Source organism: Calonectris borealis, chromosome 3, assembly GCF_964195595.1.
Source record: "Calonectris borealis chromosome 3, bCalBor7.hap1.2, whole genome shotgun sequence".
In the NCBI taxonomy this organism is placed as follows: domain Eukaryota; kingdom Metazoa; phylum Chordata; class Aves; order Procellariiformes; family Procellariidae; genus Calonectris; species Calonectris borealis.
The window spans coordinates 89,914,558-89,937,038 of NC_134314.1; the positions used below are offsets into that span (position 1 = coordinate 89,914,558).

At 37.8% G+C, this 22,481-nt stretch overlaps 1 protein-coding gene across 3 annotated transcripts in view; it reads right to left on the reverse strand.

The window, feature by feature from the left end:
- Positions 1 to 142: 142 nt before the first annotated feature.
- The window catches only part of LOC142080713 (protein ELYS-like), a 50,337-nt gene continuing 27,998 nt past the window's right edge, over positions 143 to 22,481 (reverse strand). For all 3 annotated transcript variants that reach the window (XM_075146596.1, XM_075146593.1, XM_075146594.1), the window contains exons 16-36: positions 22,292 to 22,396; positions 21,431 to 21,524; positions 19,764 to 19,887; positions 19,589 to 19,645; positions 18,913 to 19,059; positions 17,963 to 18,150; positions 17,646 to 17,790; positions 17,420 to 17,551; positions 16,111 to 16,258; positions 15,874 to 16,024; positions 15,235 to 15,342; positions 14,558 to 14,738; positions 13,088 to 13,285; positions 11,381 to 11,813; positions 9,428 to 9,530; positions 8,413 to 8,519; positions 7,568 to 7,752; positions 3,605 to 5,447; positions 2,684 to 2,817; positions 2,172 to 2,278; positions 143 to 1,523 (exon numbers count right to left, since the gene is read on the reverse strand). In XM_075146596.1, the coding sequence (XP_075002697.1) occupies positions 1,331 to 1,523; positions 2,172 to 2,278; positions 2,684 to 2,817; positions 3,605 to 5,447; positions 7,568 to 7,752; positions 8,413 to 8,519; positions 9,428 to 9,530; positions 11,381 to 11,813; positions 13,088 to 13,285; positions 14,558 to 14,738; positions 15,235 to 15,342; positions 15,874 to 16,024; positions 16,111 to 16,258; positions 17,420 to 17,551; positions 17,646 to 17,790; positions 17,963 to 18,150; positions 18,913 to 19,059; positions 19,589 to 19,645; positions 19,764 to 19,887; positions 21,431 to 21,524; positions 22,292 to 22,396 (4,883 nt within the window). In that variant the 3' untranslated portion in view covers positions 143 to 1,330. The remainder of the gene's footprint in view (positions 1,524 to 2,171; positions 2,279 to 2,683; positions 2,818 to 3,604; positions 5,448 to 7,567; positions 7,753 to 8,412; positions 8,520 to 9,427; positions 9,531 to 11,380; positions 11,814 to 13,087; positions 13,286 to 14,557; positions 14,739 to 15,234; positions 15,343 to 15,873; positions 16,025 to 16,110; positions 16,259 to 17,419; positions 17,552 to 17,645; positions 17,791 to 17,962; positions 18,151 to 18,912; positions 19,060 to 19,588; positions 19,646 to 19,763; positions 19,888 to 21,430; positions 21,525 to 22,291; positions 22,397 to 22,481) is intronic.

Genomic DNA, 22,481 nt, shown 5'->3' on the forward strand with positions numbered 1-22,481 from the left:
CTCTAGAATGACCAGTTCTGAGATAGAAAAATCATGGCCCCAGAAGAAACTTCTTTTACAAGCTTAGTCTGTTATTAATACATTCATCCATATTGTACAAGGTATTAGTTAACCAATAAATTATTTCTTAGAGTAACTATAGTAGTTTTTACTAATTGAAAAGTTTAATGTCAGGTTCCACCATTCTGTAGCCTGCAAAGTTGCATCCATATATAAATTAACATACATAAAAATAATCCATTGTCTAAAAGACTGCACATCAAAATAGTACTTCCATGTCTGCTTTTAAAAGAATAGTTTTTTGAATTTATTTTTACAAATTGAAGCTTTATAGGGACATTTACTCCATAACCCAAGATTACTAATGAAATAATTATTCAAAAATATGGTTTGTAACTAAGAATTCTGTACATTTTTGTACCTTTTTCAGACTATCATGTTAGCTTTACCATCAGGTTTTCAGTGCTGTGATATGCAGGCTTCAAATATTGCAAAAATATGTTTACAGACAATAGTTATTTCAATTACAGTAGCATCCCTATTAACCTTATGAAAATAATTTTGGCTCAAATTTCAAAGTATGTGGGTAATATCCCTTTAAATTTGATATGCTATTGTAACCATCACACCCTCTATACAGTTAATTATTTGCTGACAACAAATTGTAAAAAATAGTGAAACATCTGAGGTGTGATCTAGTTTTATGAACTAAAGAGCAGCTTTGCCAAAGTTTAAGACAAATACAAAAAAATATTGCACAGCTTAAAATACAATTGTTTACATTCTGACTTCAATACAGTACAGCTTAACCGCGAATGTAAGGAATTACCACTTTGTATTGTGAGCCCAATTTTTTGTGCCAGAAGGTCAAACATCATTTATAAAATTCAAACTAGCATGTTTTAAATGTTTACTTGTTATAGGAGCGCTAAGCAAACTTTTAAAAAGCTTAAAAAGCTTTTGGCCTCACTTTTGAGGGTCAGCAACTCTTGCAAACCAACATTAAAATTTCAACCCACTATTCCCTCAAAAAGCTATCAGACAGTAAGCACATTGTGAAGTATACATTTTTATTTAACATTCCTAAAATAAGCTGTATTTACATATTATATAAATGTATGAAGTCTTAATATAAAATAGAAAACTGCATTGACTGAGGAAATCACACTCCATATGGAGTTACTTATTGAAGACCATTTGTTTATGAAATTTTACAATAATTTATATAAATTATCTCTTCCAAATTAGATGTTTTTTTTTTCTTTTTACTAATCCACACAATTTTGATGACTTTACAAACAGTGGTGTACATTATAAACCTAAAAAACAGTTACAGCATCTTCCGGCGCACAACTGGCTTTGGAAAATTAGACAGTCTTTTTTTGTTCTTTCGTAGAGTCTTCTCTGCCGTGTCTGTGGTTTCTTTCTGTTTGCTTTTTGTTCCATCCACTGGACTTCCGAAAGGAGAGATGAATTTTATTTCCACTGGTGGAGGTGACCAAGAACCTTCTTTTCTTGTAGTTCTGAAAAAAAAGAGAAGTATCAAATTGATTTTTTATTACCAACAGTATTAAGTAGAGGGAAAAAACCCTGTGGAATTACAAAATCAATGCCAAAGAATTATTTATGGGCTGCTTTGAAGATGGGATCAAGGCAGAAAAGCCTTGATCCCAAGTAAGCTTCCTTTTGCTTTCATTCCTTACCAGACTATCCCAAGCACTCTCAGTCACTATTCATATGAGCTTTTAGAGCCCCCCCACCCCAGCTTTTCAGAGGCAAATGTCCTCAAACAGTTTTCCAGAAGGAACCAGAAAATATGTCCAGAAACAAGTTCTCTTTACTCATTGTCTGACCCCCTCCTGCCTTGTATGGGGAACTAAAGGCCACAAGCGTGTGGTTTCATAAGGTGGAATAAGACAATATAAGAGCGCGCCATCATTGCAAAGAGTAGTATCCACTTCCCTTTTCTATCCCCTCCCTCTTCTGTTTCCATTAGAAAACTAAACCGTTAAGTGGGGAAAAAGGTGCCTATTAGACCTGCAAGCTGGACAGGCTCGAAAAGTCAGAGCAGAACTGCACAGCCAAGCGAGGAAGAGGAAGTTAAGTGGCTAACAGCTGAATCACTACCACAATAAAGGAATGCGAATAAGCGTTCAAAAAGAATTTCATACTTGCTTGCTTTCTTCACTTTTGATTTTGCAGTTCTACCTCTCTTCAATTTTTGCTTTCCCACAGACTCTACGGATTTGGTATCCTCTTCCTCTTTAGTTGGAAGCTCCTATGTTAAGGTGACAAAAACCTTACTCATGCACAAGTTCTTACACTTCCACAGAATACAAATGAATGTTTCTTTTATGAAGAAGTCATCACAAAGTTACTTCCAAAAGCATTACAATTTCTCTCCGCAAAAACAAACCATCCATCTCAAATTATTGTACCATCCTAAACGTTCCAATTCTGAAATTAACAGATTACACACCAAGTAAATTTAAAGAAAGCCATGGTGCCTTTTGTTAAAGGCAAAGCAATACTTATTAATTCTTGACTTACATAAATTCAAAATTGAATTTTGTAGCTAGTTTTCATGAAGGAAGTTATCGTTATCATTGATTATCAGTTAGCTGATTAATTTAAAGCCTCGAGCAAAAATCAAGAACATGAGACAACTAGAGTTTTTACTTACTGGTTCTTTCACAATTCGGGAAATGCTAGATACATTTTTTCTCCTTGACCTCAAAAGAGGGGGTGAAAAGACAAATTGAGAAGACAAGTCCGGGTCTAAATCCTTAAGCTGCACAGGATGGTCTGCTTTTCCAGCTAAAATGACAATGTATTGTTAACATGCATGTACATTATACATAAAGGACAGTGATGTTAAATTACAGCTGATAATCAAGAGCACAATAGCTTCCTGAAATAAAAGGTCCAATCAGGTTTATAAACACTCAGTGTGGAGGTATTTTTCCCCTAGTAACTGTCTCTTGGGATCCATTCTTTTACAGTAAATTGTGAAACAAGAATAAGCCAGTGTAGTAATTTTACCTGCACTTACATAATCAAAGATATTATGCTCAAGCGGCATCAACTGTCCTTACACATCTCAAAAATAAATTATTATCACGTGGTCTATTAAAAAAAACCTTATGTGCAGTAACTTCACTAACAAAGTATATGCCCACTAAAAACAATCACGTAATTAAACCACTGTGTAGTTTGTGGCAAGATGCAGCTCATTTTAAGTTAAAAACTGAACAGAATTTGGAAGCATGTCTCCTTTATTTCTCCGCTGGGGGGAAGGGATGGCTATCACATATTAACAGATACCCTCCAGTTTTCGAAATGGATAGAAATTAAGCTCATGACAAAAATTCAGATTAAATTTCATTTCACTCTACTCGGATCACCCTCCTCATCTGTGGTTCCACCACAACTAGCCAGCCAGTAATGTAGAGTTCAGGAAAAAAAAAAGCATTGCCTCTTTCCAAATTTTTTATTTCGCATGGTTACACTCTTTACTATGCTTAAAGCCATCCTTGCAGTCTGTTTAACGTAGCTTACAAAACAGCAATATGCCCTATTTTGTGTATGAACACAATGCACCTACCTTTAAATTTCTTTGTCATCTTTGTGAGAGGAGGAGAGAAAAGGAAAGACTCATTTTCCTCAACAGACAGTTTCTGATGCATGGCAGTTTTGCGGGATCTCGTTCTTGCAATACGATCTGTTAAAGTTCTTGATGTTTCATCACGTCCTGATGGGTTTATGTCTTCAAGCAGCAAAGGACTGCCATCAGGTCCTTGGGGGAAGGCCTCCTCCCCTGTGCTCTCCTCCAATATTGATTGCCTCTTTCTGCCCCGACGCCCTGTCCTCACCATAGTCCTGGGTATGGTTGATTCCTCATTTGGCTGCCCAGGTGTTTGCTCATGAGTATCTGTTTTTTCTGGTTTAGCATGTGGAACTCTTCTTGTTCGTCTCCTAGGAGTACCAAGGATTTCCACTTTCCCACCTGAAGGTACGTCTTCCTGAGCAGAAATAGATTCTGTGTCTGCCCGGAGATTTTGTGCCCCCTTCCTAGCACTTCTTCTAGGAGTGACAGGAAGTTTAAATTCGGTTTGAGGAAGCGATGATTTAGACAGATCAAGGTCAGAATTTTCTGAAACTTCTGATGAACTCGTCTTTCTTCTTCTGCCTCTTTTACCTGGCACAGGTAAAAGGAGTTGGTCACTAGGCTGAACCTCTTGGTCCTTGACAATATTTTCAGTAAACTGTAAATTAATGCTTTTCAGTTTTCTTGCACTTCTGCTGGGACTGACTGCTGTTTTTATCTTATGAGCAGTGTCAATCTGGCCAGTTTCTTCATCTCCTGCTGAACTTTTTCCTCCTCTAGTTCTTTTGGAAGTAGCAGAAGCAATAATGCTACTTTCGGCAAGAGACGTTTCCTCAGCAGCCTCTTCCAAGAGTTCAGATGCAGCTTCCTTTGCTCTCCTTAATCCTCTTCTTGGAGTAACGGCTATGGACTGCGTACTGACGGACAATGTTTGTCCATCAGAACGGCTGCTTTCTACTTTTTCTAAATGAGTCGGTTTAGGCTTCCTACCTCTCCTAGGAGTAACAGGCATGACAGGTATTTGCTCATCTGGAGCATTTTCTTCTGTTTGAAGACTAGAAGTCGCAGATGTTTCTTTTGTTCGCCTGGTACTTCTCCTAGGAGACAGTCCTAACAGAACTGGTTTGTCCGTCTTCAGTAGTTGCTGATGGCCTGCTGATGGAATACTTGGGCTTCTACTCAGTTGCCCCCTTGCGCGTGTTCGAGGAGTGATGACGTACTCTACTTGATGTATGCTGGTTTCATCTTCCACGCCTTCTGGCACAGTTGTTAAGGGAGCTTTTGCCTTCGGGAATCTAGTTACCTTTTTACCTATGGTTTCATGAATAGATTGCTCTACAACTTCAGATGTAAATTCTTTACTTCTTGTGTCCTTGATTACATCCAGTAAGTTCTCAGCAATAGCTACCTTAATGGGTTCAGGCACATATGGGAGCGTCTCTGCAATATTTTGAGATTCCTGATCACTAGTTACAGTGGACACTGAGTTTGTAACATGTTCTTGGTTTTCAGTACTTCCTAAACTGTTCACGGGTTTTTCCTCTGTTGTTGTGCCAGCCGCTTTGGAAGCATCTGCTAACGTAGGGTCTCCCATCTCCACTTCACCTTCTTCTCCTTCCAAGACTAAAGTAAAATTACTCTGAGATATAAAAAGCTCTCCATCTCCCTCAGCTGCATCACATTCACCATTGTTATTATCAGGCAAATCACATGCAAACTGTTGCTCTATTGCATCATAGCTGTATTGAAGATGGCCTGATGGATGTAGTTCACTACTGTACGGTGATGTTTCGGGTGCTTCTTCTGAGGTTTGTGCCTTAACTGCACCATCTTCAATAACCTAAAGTTAAAAAATGTCTGTTAAGGCGTTATTAATTACCAAACAGACTAACTTCAAACTGAGCTAGATGAACCTGAGGACAGTGAAATGCTGCTTTTCCTTTCAGATCACCACTGAATGTAAAGTTAGAAACATACAATGTACTCTCTACTACAGATAGAAGTTTATGCATTTAAGGGACAGAGAACAGAGGATTCAGTTTATGCAATCACATGCTCCATTTCTGGTATTTCTGTTCATGACTAACAATTTGCCACCACCCGTGAACAAAGTGAGCAGTTTTCCAATACGAGCTGTACACACAACTGGCAGGAATCATCACATTGCAGTACTTTCTGGACTGACTAATCCACACAGAGTGACCGACTCTGCATCTAACACAGTAAAAAACAATTATGTCCCCGAAGTTTAAAGTTTCAGTCGTGATAGTTGTGACCGCAACACTTAGTCAAACTGGCCAGGTATCACATCTGACAACTCAACACTGCGCTTTAAGGAATCACTTGGATTGCATGAGACAACACACATATTCCAAATACCTCCATCTCATGTGTTGTAGTGCCCTGCACTGAGCAATTATTCTTTCCTTCTAGATTCACATGAGATATTCAAGCTTCTATGTTGAGAACAAAAGGGGTATCTGTTACGTACGTCAAGTGACTCAGATGGTCAAGACAATTTAATCACTGTGTGAAGACCTTTGCCCAACCCTCTTAAATTATAGTGCTAGCCAACAATGGTAGAAGGAAGAAGCCACTCAACAGGAGTCTCCATAGGATCTGCTTATTTTCTTGCCTCCTGCATTGTCAAAAGTTGCTAAAGCATCATATTATAGCAACACGCCATGCTTCAAAACTAAATTCAAGAAATACTAGTCTGCATAAACTCTCCTTTCATGCTTACAAATCTACGAACAAGAAAGCAGTAAGTTGTTTGTCCTAAATTCAGTAAAGGCAGATGAGCCAAAACCAGACGTTTACCTATAAATCAGTAAGAACCAGTTATAACGAAAGCAGAAAAACCTTCACTGTACTGCTACATGAATGACTGCAGAAGCTTTGTGACCATCTCAGGTACCTGCTCCCTTCTTCCCATCACAAATTTTCTCCCATAAGTGATTAATGCATTCCCAAGTCTATAATCATCTTCTCTACAGCATTGATGTACAGTGATGTACAGTGATGACAATGCTGAAACAAGCTAAGTAAGTGGCTGCCTATTTAACTTCACCTGAAATCTGGGACACTGAAAAGCATCTTCTGTGACTTAAGACCAATCCATTTGTGGTACACCTACCTTTCAGTTTGTATTTCACTCTAATTATTATTAATTCCTGTGAGTATGGTCCTACAGGAAATGAACAGTATACTCTATACGGTACTTAGAGGACATCCACAATGAACCCAAAAAAGTCATCAGCCCCAGGAAAAGTAAGAACAATGGGGAAAAACCTGGGACAACCGGAGAATCTCTAGTTCTAATTTTCAGTCCATATGAACAATCTTTTAAAATTCGTATTTTACAAAGTTATATGTTAAAAAACCCTGTGTTTTTACAAAAACAAACAAACAAGAGTTTTAAGTAGCTGGAAATATCTTGACACTGAAATTAACTCATTACTGGGAATTCTGTTTATGTTAATAAGGAACAAACAGTAAAGGATCTAAGCACCTGAATCATTCTAAAAACGAGTTTGGTTCCCACATCATTTTGTCATTTGGTAAATGGCCCCCAGTATCAGAAAGCTGCACTCCCCAACTTTTCTTATTGTCTTTAACATTAAAACTATTTCTTTTTTAAGTCAAATAAGAAATGTTTAAGTTTAGTAAACCAAATGAATGCATGGTTAATTTTATAAAGTAGTTCAGGTATTTTTTTTGCACTACACCACCTCTCAAAGGTCCAAGTCTTGACAGGTTCTATTCTGTGTTATAGGTACAGAAAATGCATAGGATAAAAACATATCTGCCCTTATGTAATGAGGTTTTAACTTGTGTTAACCAGCTAAAGAAACCGAGATGTTTTTGTGTGCCTTCTAATTGTCAGTAAGACAGGACTACCCTCAATTTGCAAAGTTTTTTCTTTCTATTTTGTAGAAAATGGGAAAATAGTTTACTTACATTAATCTCCACAGTTTTAGGAAGACTGTTAGAAACAGTTATTTCTTCCTGCGGAAAAGGAACATTTTCTTCAACTTCAGCTGCTTCTAGGTTACGTTCTTTAGGTAAATCCATATGCTTTCCCTCAAGGTGATTTTCTGAATGAGTACTGACCACATTCTCACTGTCAAGGATACTTATCACAGCTGGAAGAGATTGATATAATTTTAACTTAACTGCTATATAAATGACGCAGGTTTAAGCAACAGGAAGTAACAGAGAGAGCAGGAGCCAACAATACAATAATAAAAAAAAAATTAAAATAATAATAAAAAATATCTAAAATTTAAAAAAAAAAACAAAGAGGAAGGGGAAAATCAGCTGGAAAGTCCATAGAGAAAAAATACAACAGAGGAAAGGGCGGCTGGAAAAGCACACTGATAGCTAGTTATTCTTCACAGCCTGAATACCGAGGATGCATCATCTTTTAAAAGAATAACTCAAACAGCAGATCCCATGGCACACAAATTAGTAGTGGTGTACAACATTAAAATAAATACTGATCTCTCTTCCTAATTTCTCAAGATCTTTATCAAGAACAGCAACATTCACTACGCATTTTCTACATAGACTTCCTTTGAGGAGGTTATTCCCTCTACAGTCTAATGAAGTAGCTAGTTACTAGCAGTAACATGCTAGTACTACTTCAATCTGAGACACCTATAGCAGTATGGCAAACTACACATTTTACTTCAGGAGTTCAGCTACCTTAACTCACATAACATCTCCAAATCCAAAACACAGCCCCATACCAGCTACTGTGAAGAAAACTAACTCTATCCGAGGCAAAACCAGCACATACATACATTCACTGTCTGCCTCCGGGGATTCAGAAAGCTGTGGATTTGTTGCAAGTGGTATGGTTTTTTCTTCTGATGCAGACGACATTTTGGACTCCTGGTGGTTTGTTTCACTTCATGAACAGAAAAAGAGAAATTCATCATAAAGCTTCAAAACAAACATCAAAGAGCTTTACAAATTACTTTCTCACTGTAAAATCTTCAAGTTCAAAACAGAAAAAATTAAGAAAAATTAGAAATTCCTTTACCAACATACCTACATTCAATTTGTGACTCATTTTATGCAATGAATCAGGTACTTAACATTCTTCCCAGCTATCTAACACTAGATAATAACATAACAGAGTTGTGTTAAAGAATAATACATTATTTGCCTTCTGCAGAAAGAGTGCAACTGCTATATTGGAGGTTTAGAACAAACCGAACAGAAGGTTGTACCAGTGTAAGTTACCACTTGAAATTAAGGGTTATTTCATTGCTAACATTCTGTCTTTATCACCAAGCAGTTGCAGCTTTTAAAGTATCTGGTGAGAAAACTGCTTCCCTTTCCATAAACAAATAGATGCTAATTGAGCACACACAGAAAATAGAAATTAAGTGTATAAAATACTGCCAGAAAGTATTCAAACCCCAAAATAAACCCACTAACATCACAGGAGTCTCAGGTGTAATTTTTAGCTACACAATTTCCAGAGAAAAGCAGGGCTTATGTTCACAGTATCTGCTTAGTAACCCTCAAACTGTAAAAAGATTTGTATAGTCTGTTGAATGAAGTCTTTGTCACCATACTTTGGGGTCTGCAATGATTTGAGAAAAAAAGGCTTAAACTGACAGCCAGTCCATGTGACTTACATTCATGCCAAATTAGTTCTGTTCACAGACAGAAAGGAATAGAAAAGCCGTTATATATAAAACCACAGGAAAGAACCAATACCAGGTCAGAATCATAGTTTTCAAACACAGGAAAGCCAGCAGTTACATATTGTGTGAACCCAAGGATGTATCTATTTTCTAAACTTACCCTTCGCTTGCAGTCCCAAAAGTAGCAGCCTCAGCAGCTTTAAACACCAATTTACCATCCTCAGGAAGGGTAAGACATTTAGCGTTTGATTCTTCCACAAACCCTACAAAAATAGACAGATGGATGACTTGCCTGTTGCACTTTTCTTGTAAAACGCTCATATGATTGTAAAGTGAGCCTTTACGCATTTCATCTAGGATAGCGATCTAACAAAATAATGCTACCAAGACTTCAAATGCACAGAATGTCTGAATTCTTCTTTCCAGTAAAATGAGAAATCTGATGCATAATTTCAGAAAACAAAATGACTATTGATACTCTGTTTACAAACTAAACTTGATATGTTACTGACCTAATACATAAAAACTTCAGAAAACATCCCTCCTTCTTAAAACTGAGTAGTAAGTTTTCTTATTTCTCTTTGGATATTTATCTCATTCCAGCAATACTTCTTTCCTTTCTTGACTCCATTTCTCGTCTTCTACAAGAATGCATCTAAGGTCTTTTCTTGTTCTTTTCTCTAATGATCGACTGGTGGTGTCGAAACACAACTGCTTGCTAACCTGTTTTTATCTCAACAGGTTCAATTTTAGAAACATCCTCCTTCATTGTTTCTACTGTCTGCTTCCTCCAGATCCAGCAATTACCTTTGCAGACAGTATGCACGACTGGGATAATTTTGCTAGCTCTGGCCAAACAAGAGCTATACTGACTGCCCTCTAATGCTTCCAGAGTACTGGAAATTGTACAGAACTGTTTGTACCATAGCCCAGCAGTGACAAAGTTTCTTTATAAGGTTATTCTTTAATGATTAAGACTTTATAATTATTTTTAATGAAGAGCACCTTTGATTTCTTGTCCAAAACCAAGACATCTGAAACACGACAGGCAAATGTTTTAACCTATTTTACTAGAAACACTCAGATCTGGAGAATCCCTTTTACCCATGTACATGCAGTCCCTATCTGGGCACTCCTGTTATTTAAAAAGAAAAGGAGCTGAGGAACTTCAGTAGCAACAATCACTCTCCAGGAGCATTTCAGACTTAGGGCTGAATCAGGATGCATATGATGCACTGATACTGGAGTACACACTCACTTGAATGCTTTCAAGACCTCAGACACAGAACTCCGACACTTCCATACGTGTCCCAGGAATAGCAAACTTTTCTTAGAGAGAGTTGAACGGACTGAGCTCTGTTTGTCAAATACTGACTGTATCTGTCTTTGCACATCTTCTCCCTGTTCCTGCACTACTTTCATTCCCAGCTCTTCATCACTGCTCACCAGCTAGTGAGCTACCTCTCTTCTAATCTGCCAGCAGACTTGCTCATATGAACACATCCTCAGCAGATGGACTGGCTTGAATGAGTTGAATTGAGCTGAATTACCAAAGACCAACTGAAAGGTTTGGAAAAGGCTGCATAAGCTGTTGAGCCACCAAAATGAGCAAGCATAGCTGTAACGAGAAGCAGATACACAAGCAGACTCACTTCCAGAAGAAAACTATTTAACTGAGCACTAATGAGGTGGTTAAAAAAAACAAAAAGAAAAAGGAGAACAAAAAAAAAAAAAAGAAAACAAACTACCTAGTCAAAGCAGCCATACACTAAACTTGCTGTAAAAAACCTGCAGCCTATACAAATACCCCTAAAACATAACCAGAAGCCTAAGTTTTCAACTTGTATCCCTCTCAAAACTCCCACAAATCACTGCTGCCTCTCAAATGCAGTTATATGCAAGAAATGCCAGCCAAAAGGAGTATACATTCATAATGTCTACGGTACCTAAAAAAAGGACTCAAAACACAGTGGCAATTTTAAAAGCCTACGACAAGGAAGTGCCTAGGACACTTGTGAACGTTCACCGTTAACTGTTGCACTCATCAGTACTTTAACATTTTGAAGACATTTGAAAAATTCAGAAACTTAGGTTATCATAGGATGAAACACACCAGCTTCTTTTCTTAGTTCTGATGAATCTGGCTGTTCCATCTGGAAAGGTTTATCTTCAACCACTTCACTGTCTTCTTCCTTCTCTGATTCTTGAAAATTGGCAGTTTCTTCGGTGGAAGAATTAGCTGCTTTAGCAGCTATGAAGATAACATCATCTTCAAAATCGCCAGGTGATTTTGCATCATGATACTCCAAAGTAGTTTGGTCTGACCTGGCAGAGAAGTTACTGTTTTCTTTGCTGACATCCATTTTCTCCAAACCATCTCCAAACTCTTCCATTTCGGAAGACTCTTCCATTTCAGCACGATCATCCTCAGGATTGCTCAGAGTAAACAGAGTTGTTTCATCTCTACTTTCAGACCAAGCATCTTCCACCACTCCATGATGATGCTCAAATGAAGCTCCAGACAGCGCTTTATCATCTTCTGTTACCTTTTTTTTTTTAAAAAAAAAAAGTTCACAATCAATAACATGCATATGCTCTTTGTCAAAGCAAGACAAAAAAAAAAGAACAAATATATACCGATATATGTAACTTTTACAAGTGTCACCTTAAAGATGCTCCAAAATTAATTCTCATTCTAGCACTATTTTAGCTTTTAAAGCTGCGTGTAAAAATTAATCATACTTTTGACTGCCTATGGTGTTTCCACGACCTTGGAGAATTAAGATGAAGTGAGTCTTGTAAGTGCTTGCTTATACTGTCACCTCAAGGCTATTCATTGGTTTTGCCACTGTGTTTCCAAGAAGAGGGAGCTTTGCACACCTAAAACCATAACTCAAGATTTCTCTTTTTTTTATGCTTGCCTTTTCAACTTGTACGCACTACTAAAATATTTTAGTGTTCACTATGCCCGTAGCATGGAACAAGTAAATGAATCTGGCCACACTGCATTATTAGTAAGCACTTCATATAGGAGAGAGACCCTCTTGTTACAGTTGAGTAGCTCTTTATAACAGGTATAATAAAAACAGAGTACGACAATTTGTTAGTACCTGTCTGGAAAGCTCATACATGTAGATCCTAGCACATGCCCCTGTTCTGCCCCTGATTTTGGTATGTTATTTTGGCAACTGCATGATGAGCTGAATCGGGGAATCCAACTGACAGAACAAAAGGGAGCAACTTTCAGATGGACCAACGTCATTTGGCAGCTATACAAATGCTACCCCTGGTGCAAGGCAAGAAGCAAAACCGAGAACTTTAGGGCTACAGAACAGACAACAGTACAGCTCTCTTCATCAGGAGTCTATTTTTGCCATCATTTAAATAAACACAGCCTTGCGAAAAGAGAGACTGAAAGTAAATGCAGCTCATGACTTTTGTTGCTTTCAAAGATGTTTAATTCACAAAGCTTACAAACCCAAACAACTGGCTCCATCTGTAGCCCTTACCTTCCTGCCATACCACCATTTGAAAAGGTATAGCGGGAAGCTGGACAATTTGGAACAATCACCACAGCTCCTAACAACACTTGAGTAAAAACCATCAAGGTCACTAGCATTTATTATGAATATGTTCCTGCAGGCACGTGGTGTTACAGAAGGTCTAACATAACCTTTTTTGACCAAATTCAAGTCTGCCATTCTGATTTGCAATTCCAATTCTCAATTGAAGGAGTTTTGGCAAACTTTAAAAAAATCTAAATCAAATCACAGACTATAAAGACTTAACTGTAAAAATCACTAACTACATCCCAGCTTACCCCAACAGTCCATTTTGCATTCACATTCTCTTCCCTGAAAGATATCCTAGGTTCCTTTGCTCGTAGCGGAGGAGTAACTGATCGTCCTGGAGATGCAGAGGGAGTTGCTAGGGGTGTGGTGCGAAGGCTGGATCTGAGAATAGACTGTGGAGTAAACCCAGGAAAACCAGAAGCAGATGTGGCCAGAACTTTAGCTCTCTATGAAAAGAAATAAAAGCATTTACATTAAAACCAGTTAAATCTTCAAAACAGGAGACTTCCCTCGTCAAAACTATTACTTTAAATTACAAACTGAGTTTGTACCAGCAGAGAGGATGAAGTTTAGCCTCTGCACTGCTCTTTTTCCAAAGGTACAAAAATCTCAATGATAAAAACCCATGCTTTTTGTGTTTCTTTTGGCTTTTTTTTTTTTTAAATGCCAACATAAAATGTTATTTTTCAAATTAATTTCCTGAAGAAACAAGGATATGGCATCCTGTTGTCTGCAACGTTATCTCCCATCCCAGTCATTTTTGCAATTTCTACACTGCTCTTCTAAAAGGCATACAACTTCAGATGTCACCCCGCATACGGTGACTGAAAACACTGCCGTGCGAAATGGCAATCAGCAAAGCAACAGCGATAGCTCATTTTTTCACTGATTAATCAATCCGCACACTAGACTCAATGAAGTGACACTGCTGTAAAAATACCTACACATCTTCGTCTAGAAGCTCGTTCAGGTCTTCTTACCTCAGCTCAAAAAAGATTTGGCATTATTGAAAGGGTTTAAAAGGAGGATAATGGAACTAGCTTAATGATATGGACGATACTTAGTAAGAAGAAAAAGGCTGTAATTCAGAGAGATCACAACTATTTTGTTCAGGTAGGCAAAGGCAAAAAGAGCAGCACCAAGAAGATAGGTCAAGCGTTATTTCCCCGCATGATGAGAGTTTGATGGCAGTGAATGGAAATACCGTTTAACACAAACAATTAATAAGTAAAATTACTGCAAAAGCCATCACTGAACTTGACAGACGCTGACATCACTTAGTTGTCATTCACTTAACTGGATTAAGAAACTGAAGCATGTACATTCTTGCTTGCAGGTATGCAAGTCAAACTACACAGAGCTATTAAGCACTTAAGTAACGAGATGGTTGAGCTACAAATTGCATCTTTAAGTACCTAAGTATATTGAAAAGTCCAATTTTAACTTACTTTGTTCCATGCAATAAAAACAAGTGTATTTCACGAAGCTATGGGACAACGCGCATACTGCAATTAAATTAGAACTAAACTTGCCCTCTTCAAGACTGTTCCCAACGTGCTGCTGCCAAAAGGACTGTATATACAAAGCCACATGCACACTGGAAGTATTCCACAATTCGAATCCAACAGTTTGTGTTAAATACTTTGGTGGTTTCATTTTAAACGACGTTTACAGGCTTTTGGTTTGGTGGGTTGTTGCTGGTTTTTTAAAATACAAACCTTAACCACAAGAGGAGTCTCTAGTAAATTCAGCTCTGAGGCTCTTGAAAAATTCTTTTCTGAGATGGAACCATGCACATTTGATTTCAATGGGCTGGACGCCATGAACGAAGTAGAAGCTCTGCATGGTGACTGTGCTGCAGAACACGAAGGAACAGGACGAACCACCGAATCCAGCAGTCTGTTAAGATACACAATTTAAAACACGAACATAAATAAATAAGTGAAAAAAATCATGCTGCATTCAAGAAATCTGAGATGATACATAACAAACACCTTCAATGAACAAGAAATACGGGTGAACCCTCCCTGTTGGGGTGATGTATCACGCCCATGAACAAGTTACAGGCATTTTCTTTCTTTTAATTATTTCTTTACATTTCACACTTAATTTCCTAAATCACTTCCGCTGAGGCAAGAGTAATCCAATTTTAAGTTGCACAAGTGATGTAATGCTCATGTCAGAAGAACATTCATCTACATTTCAATGCTGGGACCCCTTCAAATTCTCCACTTAGTGTGTCCCTAAGTTGACCTCTTCTTTTACAGATACAAAACTAAATGCAAACAAAACACTTTGCAAACACAGAAAGTATATACACACACACATATGTACACATATATATACACGAGAAGCAACACCTTTCTGAAATATTCATTCTCTAGATCTACTATACCTTGAACATTTTCGTGAAAATTTGGTAACTGGTGTCCCAAGAAATGCACCGGGCAACTCTGCATCAGGGAGAGGACGTGTTATGACTGGTGGTTCTGGAACTCTAGGACTAGAATTAAAAGGAAAATGTAACTGGCTTTCGTTCTGCTGAAGTCCAAACGTACCAGAATTCAAGGTTATTTCACCATACCACCTGTAGGAAAATCATCTGACCACTACTAGCCTCTTTTCTGCTCTTTATAATGCTGCCTATTTTTAAGTAAAAAAGGCAGAAACGAAGCAAAAACTGGACAGGAAGTGGTAAAAAGAAAGATTACTATTTGGTCACACAATCAAGTCTACCAAAATCCGTACGCTAAAAGCTTGATGGTAATCGTAGTTTGAGTTTCAGCTATCTTAAATTCTGCAAACACATTTACCATGACGTAAATACATATATTTGCATAAATAAGATTATCATAGCAGAAAAACTCTCTCTCCAAATATTACTTATGATATATTGATTCTTACATGGTATATATTGTACACGCAAAAAAGCCAAAGCCTTCCCTCCAAAACACTAACATAAATGAAATGGATTTTTCTCTCTCTTCCTCCAAACCTGTAGCTCAAGACTAAACTTTGTTAAAAGGCTGCTTACCTATCATACTGTGAGAAACTGGTTTTCTGCTCATTTCCTACCCATACTTCTCCAATTTTGGACAATACATTACTGATGAAAGTTGCTCTTGTATGCACGTTTCCTGCATTAGCTTGTTTTGTTACTGTTGATAACGGCTTTGGTCTGGCGACTGTAAAGCAAGAGGGAAAAAATATCAGCCTTGTGTAATCAAAGTGATGGTTAGTTGTCCATTATATTTCCTCCCCTAAAAATTACCTTCTCTTAAGACCGATGAAGGCAAATGGTAAGGCCTGGCTCTCTCTGCAGCCAGCTTCCTTTGAACTCTCGGAAGGATCTTGCCATATTGGTCTAATATAGAATTTCTGGCAACTGCTCTCTCTCTCAAGCGAGGATCACGATCATTCTGATGAATCAAAAGCGTAAAGCAAAAAGTTAACTAGTTATAATAAGTTCGTGGCACAGAACTATCTGTGCTACTTCTAATTAGTGAAGAAATTTCCCCTACAGATAGAGTAAAATACACAGAACAGCAGCAAGTTCTACCCATCCGCACACACCAATTTCACCTGCTATTTTTAGCAAAGTGGAAGGAAGACTAGAATAACAACAGAACCTGCAACTTTAAGTTAAAACTATACTGGCACTCTGCAGAACCTTATTCTGATACACGTGTTATCACCTGCAATTTTCAAACGGCTTACAAAATAGCAGGCTTTCCCTTGTTTTTCCTGAAACACCAATGTCCAAGATGGCTGAATAGACAGGGCAACTGCAAATTACGTTGGACAAAATGATGTATTAAAACAAGTAAGAAAAAGCCACCTACACAAACTTTCCCGCTGGATGGAAGTTTTCAAATGCAGGATGTAAAACTTCCAAACCCACCTTGTAAGTTTGATTCACTGGAAAAACTATGGTTCCAGAAAAAAGCAAATGCAGCACAGGTTCGTAACAGAAGTTCCCATAACACAAAATTTAATCTGGCTATTTTGAGAAACAGAACTTAGATAAGAATTTCTGTCATAAAAGTGGTAAAATGAAATTGCAGAGCTCACGCTACAACTTGAGGAATTAAGGAAAAAAAAAACCACACCATGCAAATTTTACCCATGGACTGGCATCCAGACTGCTCTCAGCTAGAAAAATGAAGTCGCGTGCAAGATACAAGAGATGACATACAACGTACTCTTCATTCCACAGAAAGGAGTGACACAAACAACTTTCAATCATCTAACCCATACATAACACACATATCTGCATAACGGAATGATAAGACTGGCTGATAAAAAAGATATATATTTATTCCTCAGATGCCAACAAACTATTTTAAGTGGAGTCAGCAATGGTCTCTAACATTTAATTTGTAACTTCACAGAGTAGCTTTGGAGTAGTGAAATATTTTGTTCAACTTTGAGGTTCAGCTGTAACTTAAGGTGTAGAAACTTATTCCTAGTATCTCAAAGAACGGTATAAAAACCAAAGCAGGATTTTTATGGAGTACTATCAAAACCGGTTAGTAACACCCAACAGGAACTTGCACACTTGACAGAACTTTTACGCTTACCATGAGATGAACCTTCACTGACTGATTCAACTGTAGCGCTGGGATATAGTTGGCACGCTGCAGATGGTGGACTAAAAGAAATTCATGGTTCTGAACACCAGCATTGGTCTGTAAAAACTTCTCCAAACACTCCTGTGAGAAATAACACATTTCAAAAATCTATTATGACTCTGCCTCTTCTCTTTTCAAAGAGACGATTAAGATTTGTTTTCTTGTCCACGCTTACTTGTTCAGTGTCTGTGAAAGGTAGCTTCAGCAAGTCTTCCATTAGTCCCATCTCCTGACAGATTTCATACATGTGTTTTAACAGCTCTTCTATGTTCAACTTAGTGGTGTGTTGCTGCAACAGACCCCACGCCTCCACCATGCACCTGTAATTCATTTTTTGGAGACGTAAAGGAATATTCATAGTATAACCAAAACGATGCCCCCAAATTATTGTATTCAAAGTTCAAAGGAGATTTAGGGGATCGTGATATATAGTATTTGTTCTCCACTTTTCACAATATTTGAATGCCAAAACGGTGGGACATATTTCTTTACCTATTGGACAACAACACAGTGAGGAAAAGCCGCACTTCACTACTGCTTGACATCGATGGCTTCATCATCTGTATGTATCTGAGGGCTCGCCTATGCTCTCCTTGGCACATGAGGGACTGAATAATTCTCATATGTTGCCATGACACAGTTTTGATTGTAGCTGGGTGAAAGAGCAGGGCCAGTGAATTCTGTAGAAGTTAGAGATCAGGTTTATTAAGACATACACACATGCACGCACGCAACAAAAGTATTCAAAAGTTTCTTAAGTAAGGGTGAATGTGTGTCAAATAAACTGGGATGACTTACTAATGAAACACCCGACACAGGACATGTAAATAAAAATTCTTAAGCATTTGCAGAAAAAAAAAAATCAGTTACCCACAGAGAAAAAAGTGAGTGTTTTAAAAGGAGGAATTCACACTTTTCTAGGTTAACCAAACCTCTCTACACAAACACCACTTTTTCTAAATACATTACTAAATAAGAAGTTATTCTCCCAGACAAACGGATTATATTAACATTGTGACAGGCAAAGAACAACCTTCAGCATCAGAAAGAACATGAGTTAGGTTGAGAAGTCACTTTTGCAGGCTTCTGTCTCAAATCTTGCTGCTATGATCGTAGTTTTAATATTTAAAGCACCTAAAACACTGCATTCGAGAACGTGCTCAACTGGTCTGCTGAAAACAACCTAAACGGATGGCTTTGAAAACTCAGATATCAAGCATTAATGAAGTTGATTTCTTCTTTGTTTTAATCAATTTCCTCTCAAAGTAATTAAAACAAAATTTCAAATCGTAATTCATTGCTGAAGATGTCGTAGCAGTATTACAAAAAAGCTTCTAATGTTTTATCACCTGTTATTAGCTAAGCACCATTTTTTTAACATCATGTTATAGATTACAGCTGTGTACTGCAATGTATGTCTAACTAAACCGTAACATACTTACTTCGTAATCGTTGTGATCCAGAAGCCAAAAACCTTGAATAAGCTTAACAAGACCCCACGGGATCGCAAAGGCAGTTGGGAAGGAGTCGATTGAAGTTTCTCTTTTATTTGGAAAAGAATGCATGATATCTAGCAGCAAGTAAATCGTCTGATATCAAGCGTCTAATTAAGGCTAATACCTTTGTAAGGCCAAAAATGTATCACATTACATTTAGAAAAACAGAATGAAATAAGAATATAAAAGTGGTAGGAAGCAGACAACACTAATGTGTTAGTCTTGCCATTTTAAGCTATTCTAACCTGAATAGTCAGGTCCTAACCACAGAATTGCATTCTGAATAAATAACTGGAAAGACAGACTCTTGGATTTCTGTAAGGCATTCAAAAAGTTTAACTTTAGATATTTAAATACTTCTGTTATAAACTCAGGCTCCCTCTTTAGGCAGTGGAGCTACCAGTTGGACATTCGAAGCATTTGAACATCCAATGCTTAATTATTAAAGTAAACATATTCTACAGTTGGTTTTTTTCCTCATTTTCAGAGTACATGAAACAATGTGAATTATGGTGTCCTTGAACACAACTTAAAAAATGTTATTAAACCCGTAGGTGACAAACATTTAAGAACATTTATGTGCATATACTGAAGGTGTAATGAAAGTAACTAGAAAGGATACAATTGCATGTTTGTAGCTTTCTTCAATGCTTTCTAGCAAATAGAGATCCAGCAGTGCCTGAAATGAAAAATTAAGTTTTTAAAAAACTCCTGTCTTTCATAAATCAGTGGCTTTTGCGGGGGGGGTTGGGGAGGTGGTTTTTGCTGCTGTTGTTTTCCGTGAACATGACACTCACATGCAAACTAGCAGGTGGGTACTTCCCAGTTCCCCCTTCATCTCTCCGCCACAACTTCTCAACTTGGTCTCCTAACTGGGAAACCATTCCGTCAATCATCAAGCAGTCAGAATCCCATTTTCCTCTGGAACAAAAGGTAGCAAGGATTTGGACAGAGTAAAACACTAATTCCAGCCTCTCAGTGTAAACAGATTTCCTCCACTCAAACAAAAAAAAAAGCTGCCATGAGTCAAAGAAAGTAACAAACATACAAAGGCATGATTAGGACTGGAATCGCATGTGAAAGAAATCGCTAAGTCAGATGAAAGAAGTTCGTTAGATCATACTCAATTATTAAAGGAGTTCAAAATAGAAATCCTAAAAGCTCTCATTAAGTGAAAAGTTGCAACGGCCCTTCGGTTTTCAGGTTTTCTTTTTTATTGTATTACTTGTAGTACAAAGGAAGTATAAACAAAGTTTTTTAAGTGCCAAAAATAACTACCCTCATACTGTCTAACAGAGGAAACCTAACCGTATCAAAATACCAGGACTCTTCTGTAACACTAATCGAATGCCTCAAATTGGGAGTGTTCCTATACACAGCTCTGAGACAACATAATGGAAATTTCAGATTTTGTTCTCAGCATCTCACTTTCGCTACTGGGAAAACAAAGTTATTTTCAGAAAGCTGAGCATACAGGTCAATTCTAGTATCATCTTAAGCGGGATCTATGTTTCTATACACATACCATTACACTTATGGATGGCTGAACTGTTAAAAATTACATTCTTCAAAAGTCCATCACAGTCTTCTGCTGACTGCAACGCTACCCTTTCACTTCCCGATGATAAAAAAAGCACAAAAAGCACACTAGAGGGTGTTTGCTTCTAAGGAACCCATGAGCCTGGCTGTAAGTTACTTGAGAAGTAAGCTAAGTAAGATGAACTTGAAAGTCAACGCCTAATACACTGCAGCTTCCACCTGAGCTCATCTTGCAGCATCTTGTTCACAGAGCCATAGCCTAAGTTTCTTTAGGTCAGTCTTTAGTTTTTAGTACAATTTCCAAAGAAAAATCTATTATCGTCTAACGCAAGGCATACCACCTATATGCTAGCAAGCTAGTCCAGGAAAGGGAGTTTACATTAGGAAGGGACTTTTATCCAATAGCCAGTAGAGTGCTAGGTGTGCCAACTACCTGTAACTCTGACTATCTTATTAAATTACACAAAGGTACTTGTGAATAGGAGATTCAGGCCAATACAATTCTTACCATCTATTACTAGTCAATAAGAGAGATGGTTTTTTTTTTTTTTAAAAACGTGCTTTCTTCTGCGTCCAAAACGATTGTTCTGGGAACGCCGTGCTTTGCTGAACTGGAGATGACTGATCCTATCCTAGTCACATGATCCTTTTCAGTAGGAACAAATTACACAGATTAGCCAAGGAATTAAGTACGCTACAAAAAACGATGATACCAACAAACGGTACCAAGCAGAGGTATATATAAACATTTTAACACCGGAAAGCAACTTCTGTGTTCAACAGAACACTTGCGCCACTGAAGTTAAGCGGATGGCCGGCAAATGCATTAAGCGTAGCAAATACACCTGTTGATATAAAAGCCATTCACTTCCACTTCTGAATTTGCAGTGGAACCAGTGTTCCGGAGTTTTCCTGTAAGTCTTACCTTGATAAACGCTCGAGTTTCTGTCGATGACCAGTATAGTAGCTCTGAATCAGAGGATAATTGTAGAAAGGTCTCGACAAATGCATCTCATCATCTACAGGCAATAAAGCAAAAGCAAGTTAAGGAAGTAATAGCACGTTTTTAAACTAACATTTTTGAGTAAAAAGACAGAAGGTCACACACGCTAAGCATCAAGAAGCCTCCAACTCTGAAAGAAGCCAATCCTGTTTCTGCCTTTGCTAAAAGAGATGTAGGCACAAGACTCAATTCCTTCTTGTCCCAAGTGCCATTTCAAGTTTACAGTTGATGTAGCATTCAGAACATGTCGTGTAAACTGAAGCTCACTATAAAACAAAAAAATTCTCAAAGGGAAGGGTTTTTTAAACGTGTCATGTGAGCATTTGTAAGACAGTTAAGGCTGACAACAGAATTTATAATCCATCCAAATAAAGAAGTATTTCCAAGGTGTATTATTTCCCTCATGCAATAAATAAAAAGTTCAAAACACGCAGGTAATGCTTTTACCGTAAAAACAACCATTCCAGTATTTGTTGCTTAATAGTTCTTTGTTTAAAATCCCAAGTATTTCAAGCTGTGGACGTAAGCAACTCCTTGAATCAGAGGCTTATGGCTACTGCTAAAAAACATCCAGGAAAGAAACTGCTTGCATTACTCTACACTACGTACCTGAAAAACCTGTAAAATCTCAGTTTCACCAACAGATCTTCAGCACACGCTGGCACTGAACCAACGCGACTTGTTACTGACGAAACCTTTATAAAAGCATGGCTAAGCCTGTGTTCACAGGAATCACTCACTGCACAGTCTCCTTGTTACAAATGTATTGCAGTTTAGGCTTACCTAAACCCTCTGGAAGGAGACTGGATCGACAGAACCAGATGACCACTTGTGCATACAAAGAAATGAGGCTAGTTACCACCTGCTTATTTGTCAAGTCTGCAAAACCTGAAAAAAGGCATAAGAGGACTTTTGTTACGCAATTCCTTTCATTTTACAGAACTCCCTTCATCAAACTCCATAGAAAGCATAA